Source organism: Mytilus galloprovincialis, chromosome 1 (assembly GCF_965363235.1).
Source record: "Mytilus galloprovincialis chromosome 1, xbMytGall1.hap1.1, whole genome shotgun sequence".
In the NCBI taxonomy this organism is placed as follows: Eukaryota; Metazoa; Mollusca; class Bivalvia; order Mytilida; family Mytilidae; genus Mytilus; species Mytilus galloprovincialis.
Genome location: NC_134838.1, coordinates 75,115,795 through 75,124,467, shown reverse-complemented (window position 1 = coordinate 75,124,467; position 8,673 = coordinate 75,115,795). Strand labels below are relative to the sequence as shown.

Here is an 8,673-nt window from a genome sequence, read left to right as displayed (position 1 = left end):
GGATTTCAGGGGTGGGCTGTCGGGAGGATTTAAAAAGTTAATGCACTGGCCTGGTCAGAGCTTAAAAAAAGTCTTGCACAAGACCGGATCAAAATGAATATTCCGCATCACAAAATGTCGAAAAAAAAATTGTGTACAAAATTAAAGTGAAAAATATTTATTCGCGCGCGGAAAATAAGTGACAACAGATGAAAATAAATGTTCAATCCAACACCTCCTCCATCTCCCCAAAATCTTAAAGATCGTCCCTATTAAATGGGAACCTAATATTACATATTTCATTAAGGTTTCATGTCTCGTAAACGACCGATCTTATTTGTTGCATGTTAGTGTTATAGTCGATGGTTATAATACGCCATAACCATAATTTCAGATTGTTTTAGTCCGAAACACTAAAAGATGATGCTCAGGTGAATTATCCATTAACTTCAGCTAAAATCCCTTCAAATGTCTTTAGTTTTGAAAATAAAAAAAAAAAAAACACTCAATAGTTGTCCTAGTATGCAATAACAATTTCTAGAGATGATCGACTGGAATACCTCTGCGTAAATTAAACATCTGGTATAAAGAAAATAGAAAAAATAAAAACAAGACTCTTAGATTTATAAAATATGGTCACCTTTTAACCTTAAACGTGAATGTCCACAGAGAGGCTGCATTTAACATAAATCGTTTTTGACTATTGGCTAAAACGTATTCACTGTATACCACATGATGTTGTCAGAAGCATTCACATCATGTGAAAATCGTAAAAGAAATCTTCAGATAATGAAACTGAAATAAAGTTCTTCAAATTTATGATAAATATAAACATAAACAATTGATTCAAATTCTATAAAGATATGCTATATAATTCATAGACTAATTGGTTGTATATGTAAGAGTTTTGTAATATTTTGAAGCTCCTGCGTTTTAAAGAAAATGGATAGGTCGACTCATTTAGATTCGTATCTCTTAAAATTACCATAATTGGTCTTCAGTTTTTTAACTCAAAATCTGCCACAATGTGTTTCAATGAATTCCTGTTTTTTTATAAAATCTTACAACGAATATTTCCATAACATAACAAGTGTGGACACAAATCAGTGTGGATAGTATATTTCTCAATAATATAAACACAAGTTTAAGTTAAGAATGATGCAGCATATATATTCGTACATACATATACATGTAATTATTATTGAATTAATAACTTTAATAATTGATTTATCACATTCAAACCGTTGTCTTACAGCAGAAAATGTATTTGCAATAGGGTGGCATGAGTTCTTTAAGATTTTTACATGTTCCTCAAGTCGAAATTTAAAAAAAAACATTTGTATTTTTTTTTATGATAGCATAACAAATCTGTTGGTGTTCCATTTTGCTAAACGTCAGTTCATTCATCTTTAAGAATAGGTGTGGCAACCAATTTCAAAATTAGAAGACTTAGTATAGTAGATAATAAAAAAGTCCATACATTTTAGCGGTTAACCATTTTTTGAACATTTATTTACACTTTATACATTGTATTTCATATTTATATAGATTTTCAGGGGTTTTGTTCTCATTTATTTCGTAACTACGGAAACAATTTACAGATTTCGCTTAATTCACTATGAATTAAAATAAATGAAAATCCTCAATAGAGAGGGTTTACCTTTTAAATTGTTGTTATATGTCATAGTCGAGACGACCATGACAAGCATGACCAAAACATTCAAGTCTCTATTATCCCTTTTCAAAACAAGTTCTGAGATAACTCCAATGAAAGTTTGAATGTTTGTTGTAAAATTCAATCCAGCCGGGAAGGGGGAAAAGGGGGGGGGGCACTTAAGGAGGACTTCAGTTTGTTTATGCTTTTGAAGCTATTGTAGAAATTTTTACGTAATTAACTTTTAATTTAGCAAGTTTAAACATGTTTAAAATGACGTCAGCAAGTTGTAGGAAGGTTTATTAAGATAAATGACTAAATGTGGATTAATTATTTATTAGTATTGCTGTAAAAGTTTCCAATTTTGTTATACACATAAGTTAAAATACATGTTTTACTGTCTTCAAATTATAATTAAACATCATTTGAAACTATAAATGAAAACATAAGTTATAAATTTAAGTAATCAATACCAGGAAGCTAAGTGTAGTTAAAAAAAACAAAATATGTTTTAATTCCTAAGAAATATTTCGGATTTTTAATGTAGTATAGAATTTTGATTGAAGTGATGTGTCACATATTCAATCATTTTCCTGTGCCTTCGTTCTTCTTTCTCCTCTTTGTACGTTTTAAAGTCCTTAACTATTGCAGAAAACGTTTTATCTCTCCGAATGATGTCTGGTAGTTGTGCTCTTTCTACCATTTTCCTAATACTCTCATCCTTTTTATGCTTAGGTGCTGTCATTTCTTGCATAACTAGTTCTGTCTCATGTTCCATGAATCTCCTTAGAGCAGCCTGTGTTTTGCACTCCCCGGGGAATATATTCTTTCGTTGTGGCCTCTCAACCTCCAGTTTAGCCTTTGCTTTCATTGTAAGTTGAGGCTCTTTATGAGCTTTGACTTTTTTCTCTTTCATAAACAGTTTCTTAGTAGCACTTTTCCAAAGACAAAGAGCATTGTAATGTGAGTTACTCAAACTTTTATTGTCCGTTTCTTTTTCAACTGGTTCCATTGTTGAAATCTGAGGAAAAGTTCTATTCAGTGCAGCAATTGTTAAAGTGCTGCGTTGAGGTGAAATAGAAAGTAATGTTTCCGGGTCATCCTTTTCCGGATTTGCAATTGTCTGGAAAGTATTCGGTCTAGGTTTTTGTTTCCTTTTCCGCTTCCTACGTTTGGCTTTTCCTTCGAGAGGATCGTCTTTGAATGGGTCATATTTATCAAAACTATGAAGTTGATATACCCGAGCGTATGCTAAAGTTTTTAAGTGGTCGTCTTTAGCCTGTTGTACATTTTTAGAACAAATTTCTTCTGCAATTTTAGAATTTATGTCTATTTTATGAACAGCATTTTCATATCTCCACCTCTCGTGGTCCATTTTTTGTTTTGTTAAGTTTGCTGTTTCTGGTTTGGAATACTGGATCCCTTCAGAGAACGATTGGCAACATGGTGCCAGTTCTGGCATTTTTTAAATAATCTGAATCGAAAAAAAAAATAAAAATTATTGTAGAATAACAAATATGGAGGTAAAGTTATGTGGTATGATTGCCAATGAGACAAACACTCCACCAAATGACATAGAAGTTTAATAATAACTATAATAGGTCACAGTACGGCCTTCAACAATAAGCAAAACTCATGTCACATTGTAAGCTATGAAAGACCCCGAAATGACAAATGTAACACAATTAAAAGGAGGAAACTAATGGCCTGATATTTTTAGATTCTGCTTGTGTTCATTTTAGTGCTTTTGTATATAGACTAGTATTCATGTTGATGCAAGACATTCTGGCTGGTCTACTTGATTGTTTTATAAACAGATAGTGGAAATTAAATAACGATGGTTTTCTTCTGAAAAAAAAATATTGAAAGTAAAGAGCATTTTCTAGTGTCTAAACAGTTTCACTTAACATAAAGTACACACACACTGGTTTAACTTCCTTATACTCGTTTATGTTTTCTATATAGTTTGTTTGTGATTTTATAGGCGTGTACGTATATTCCATCAAGTACTATTGTATTTCCATATTCCACATACTTCGATGGCGAAATTATTTTAAACATCTTTTGTTGTTGACATTCCACTATATATCTTTAAGAATATCTTAAACATATTTCACGTTCAAAGCTTTTCCCTCTGACTTTTCCAACAAAGGTAATATGGTTCGACTTTCACACATAATTTATGATTAATTAGTATAAGTCAATGCTGTAAAATCCTTACCGTTTGATGTCGAGAGATCCATTCCTATTTTGATGAAATTCTTATTTAGAAAAATAGTATTAGACAAATATCTTGGCATGTAGATACTTCAAAATAAATCTTGGTATGTTCTCAAGTAAAAATGATTTCAAATTATTAGTTAATGAACTGAAAATCAAGATGGTATTTAAAGTTTGACCTTGATTATTTTGATTTGAGATTTAAGTTCTCTTCAATTTGGCAATTTTCATTTTAAAATTATTTCTTTAGAAGAAATAAAAATTCTATAGCTAGCTCAAATAATGACAAATTCATTTAAATAGTTCGTTATCCGTGTATCCACTTAAGAAAGCTATTCACACTTTAATTAAGAAGTGCCACAATGCCAAGGATTTAAAAAAAAAGTAGTTTAGCTCTCATGAAAAACAATCAATATATATTGTTAAAAAAATTAAAAGTATTGTTGAGAAAAAAATATTTTGAAATAATTGAAACCAAATATATAAAAAATGATACCTAATTAAATGTATTCGTGTTTGTAGTACCATATTGCTCCAGTCACAAACGTTCACGTATTGAAAAGGTTGCCATAAAAAATATTATTAAATCAACTTGTTGAAAGCCTCGTAAATTAACTTTTTTTCGTTTGATTGATGCAAGGAAAAAATACTTTATCACCTAGTATGTAACATTGGGCAATAATACTTTTTTCTTTAAAATTGGCGGCATCGCTTCTAATTATTAGTTACTGTAGCTTATCAGCGAAGCTATCAAATACAGACGTTTTAGTACGAAATAATTTGTGTATCTCGCTAAACCTATACCACAATGGAGAGCCATCAAAGTGATGTCTTCTGTTGTAATTCTTTGTGAAATATATTCCTATCGCACTTAGGAACGACATCAAAAGCTCGATGTAGGATAAAAAAAAACTTAAATCAAATAGTTTGGGATGGGGGTGGGGTTAAAATTCTGCAAGTTTTGTATATCTAAAATAGATTTTTACATATATCCCTATTGGTAAATCATTTTTTCCCAAATTAAATTAAGAGGGAGGTTTGGGGGGGGGGGGGGGGGTCTGTGTAAAAAACTATGTGAATTAAGTTTTTTATCCTACATTGAACTTTTGATGTCGTCCCTTAACATTGTGTTAATATTATCAAAAAATTATTGCAGAAAGTATGATATTAAAATTCCCTTCTGAGAGTAAGAATTACCGTGATGCGTTTTCATTAGTTGTTATTGGCTTTGAACTACATGTAGCTGTCATATTTGTTATTCTCATAGGATTTTGTCTAATGCTTAGTCCGTTTCTGTGTGTGTTACATTTTAATGTTGTGTCGTTGTTCTCTTATATTTAATGCGTTTTCCTCAGTTTTAGTTTGTTACCTCGTTTTTGTTTTTTGTCCATGGATTTATGAGTTTTGAACAGCGGTATACTACTGTTGCCTTTATTTATCAGTAACTGTGAGTACTCTCAGATATGTACTTTTTGTTGTTGGGATGTACAAGTACCGGGCAACATCCACTCTGTGTATTTTGTTTGATGTATTTCAATTTGTATCCACCTGATGAGTTAAGCATTTTTCAACTGATTATTGTGACACCACTATCACAGGTTAGCGGGAGGTTTTTATCCCGCTAACAAGTTTAACCCCGCCACATTCTGTATGTATGTGCCTGTTCCAAGTCAGGAGCCTTAAATTCAGTGGTTGTCGTTTGTTGAGGTGTTACATCTTAATTTTTCGTTCATTTTTTTATACATGAATTAGGTGGTTGGTATTCTCGTTTGAATTGTTTTACATAAAAAATGTCATTTCGGGGCCTCTTCAAGCGGATTATGCGGTATATGGACTTTGCTTATTGTTTTTCTGTGTCGTTTAGTCTCTTGTGAAGAGTTTTCTCATTGGCAATCATACCAAATCTTATTTTTTATACATGAGAAAGTATATATTTGGCAAAAAAAAAATAGATAAAATAAAATATCAGTGGAAGTTATGATCCCAATTTAAAAGTAAAGTTTATGACCCTAACTACAATTTAAATAGCCACCAAAGCATCTGAAAATATATATCAATTAAAAGTATAATAATAATATATTAGTAATTTAAAAGGCTATATAAACAAACGTGCGATTGAATAGGTCGAATTTTGGTTTCTTTCTATGCATATTGCAGCAGACAATTATACAGCATTTATCTCGAAATTATACAAACCACTACACCTAATAATGATAAGTGAACGATCATTTAACTTCAAAAAGGGGGAGGTTATGTTTTTTTCCATACAAAAAATATCCTGATTCCCACATTGATGAAACAAATATTCTGTTGAAGCAGAGGACAAAAAAATATTTTAACCTTCAATCAAGATTTCCAGCTCACATTGTTGTTTACTTTTAAGAAAATAGTTTGATTAATAGCGTTGAAAAACTAAATAAAATCGTTCCTGGTTTACGTGAAAAAAAAATTGACTCAAACAAGAAACCATACCCCCCCCTTTTTTTGAGTTAAATGGTTGCTCCATAACGGAATAAATGATCAGATATACTAGATCTGTAACATGGCAGAAACCAGTGGATGACTCCTTAAGGAGTTAATGTCTTTAAATTACTATTCTAGACTTATGTTTTATTATTTGTTATAGTTTTGACAATTAAACCGAAAACTATGACACGTAGGCAGAAAATACAAAATACAAATATCGTCAGCCATGTAAGATCTACAAAAATGCAAAATACGACAAAAACCCTAAAGGAGTTATCATCGTTGAAAGCAGATTTTTAGTTACTTTTTGTGTTGCTTTTGGCAAAATCTATAGGTACATGTAAGACTACGCATGTTTTGAAGGGAACATAGGAAAATCTGGTGACCTCATATTAAAATTGTTTTATTCTTATTGGAACGGTTTACAACTACAAAAAAGTTTTATAGAAATATATTCGAGGTGAGAAAAAAAATGTTTTCGCTGCTTTTTCTGACATTTTAATTGACATGTAGACAACTACCCACTAGCGACCAAAGGAAGAGTAAAGAAGTAAAAACTAAAGGTTAAAATCCACCTGTAAGAATAAACAAAACCCATGCTATGTAGTTTAGGTTGAAAAAAGAATAATAAGTTGTAAATGCAAAAAAAATATTTATTAAAAAAACAAGAAAAAGCAACCAAGTAACGACAACCATGCATACGACTTTGGGCAAGTAAATAAAATATAGCGGGAATAAAGATGATTGTAGGCACTCAATCCTCCTTCTAGCGTGGACATGGGTATAGTAGCACAACAGTTAGCTGATGTTAAACGAGATTTAAATTCATTTATTTCGTGAAAAATCGAAGTACAGCATCAACAAAATCTGTAAAAAGTCCAGTAGCAATAGGTTTTTTGGGGTTTGATACAAAATCCAATTTCCGAAAATGTTTGAAAGCAATCAAAATGACCACCAGTTATGTAAAATTTAAATATAAATTTGATGTAGAAATGTTGGAATTTATTTTAATAGTGTTTTTGATATTATGTGAACGTTCTATATAAAAAATAAGAAGATGTGATATCATTGCCAATGAGACAACGCCCCACAAGAGACCAAATTTTTATAGAAATTAACAACATTACGTACCGTACGGTCTTCAACAATGATAAAAGAAACCATACAACATAGTCAGCTATGAAAGGCTTTGAAATGACATGTGCGAATGTAAAACAATTCAAACGAGAAATATAGCTGCTTGATGTATGTAGAAAATATTGTACGAAAAAAAAAACGCCATACAGTAACAAACGACAACCACATAACTTAATATTTCTGGCTTAAAACAGACACGAACAGAATGTAGCGGGGTTAAACTAGTTAGATGGCGTGAACCCAGTTCCCTAATACAAAATAGGAGCCATTTATTAAAAATCAAGGCATCGATAACATTTTCACATCCAATTTCTCCCAATTACTTTATACGTTCTCCGTGTATCCAAGTTATAGAATGATATAATTGTGTGTTGTAAGGAAGATTTTATTAGCGATAAATTCCTTTGTTGTGCATTTCATCGACCTTATTGTTAGATTATCAGAGAGACACATTGTAGCACAAATCAGATTTCGAAAGTTTTTCAACTAGATATGCATATGTAGATGTAACATAGCTATCACCGCACTCATTAAAAAAGACTTAACGAAATGTGCAAAATTTAAAAATAAAGAATCTCATCCAGAAACTTGCGACTTACCTTTGTTTATAATCAGACATAATACTGTGAAGTTATCCATTATCATGTTGTTTTTGTACAATTAAACTAATTACAAATATCAATAAATATATTACGAATTATCGACGATGTTGATTTATATCTAAGAAAAACGCAGATTCGTTTTCGTGTAAGAAACACATTTACGTGACTTGGTAAAAAAAGTAAAAAATAGGCTTTACAAGTTATACTGTTAATGAGAAAAGGTAACTTAATTATTTACCTCAAGTAGAACTAATTGCATCTAAACAAAAAGATATCCAAAACAGGCTTTTGTTGTTGATACATGTACAATATACGAACAAAAAGTTCTGTTATTGTGGCGTTTTTATCTCTTGTCGTATCTTTTCCCGCCTTCCTTTCACTTAAGTCAGAAAAACACTAATAGATCAAGCGATTTCAAGGTACCCTTGTCGTTGAAAGAAAATTGCCATAATCGTCTTAATTTATGAAAAAATATTGAAATATAAGTTTAAAAAACGATCCGAAGATTGTCTATGTAGACTTTTAAAGAGTATCTTTTAGTTAATAAGCTTATATTGACAGAGAAATTATTTGTCATTTTCAGAAAAATATGTCATCGGGGTTTTAACATTTTAT

At 31.1% G+C, this 8,673-nt stretch overlaps 1 protein-coding gene across 3 annotated transcripts; it reads right to left on the bottom strand.

Moving 5' to 3' along the window:
- Positions 1 to 1,953: 1,953 nt before the first annotated feature.
- Positions 1,954 to 8,456, bottom strand: LOC143083634 (uncharacterized). 3 transcript variants are annotated; one of them, XM_076259924.1, is made up of 2 exons: positions 8,297 to 8,456; positions 1,954 to 3,107 (listed from the first exon to the last, which is right to left on the bottom strand). In XM_076259924.1, exon 2 carries the CDS (start codon positions 3,093 to 3,095, stop codon positions 2,172 to 2,174), a length of 924 nt encoding a protein of 307 aa, XP_076116039.1. In that variant the 5' UTR covers positions 3,096 to 3,107; positions 8,297 to 8,456; the 3' UTR covers positions 1,954 to 2,171. The 3 variants fall into 3 exon arrangements, with proteins under 3 accessions (XP_076116039.1, XP_076116047.1, XP_076116029.1); XM_076259932.1 differs by lacking the exon at positions 8,297 to 8,456 and adding an exon at positions 8,056 to 8,202; XM_076259914.1 differs by lacking the exon at positions 8,297 to 8,456 and adding an exon at positions 3,855 to 3,973.
- Positions 8,457 to 8,673: the final 217 nt, after the last annotated feature.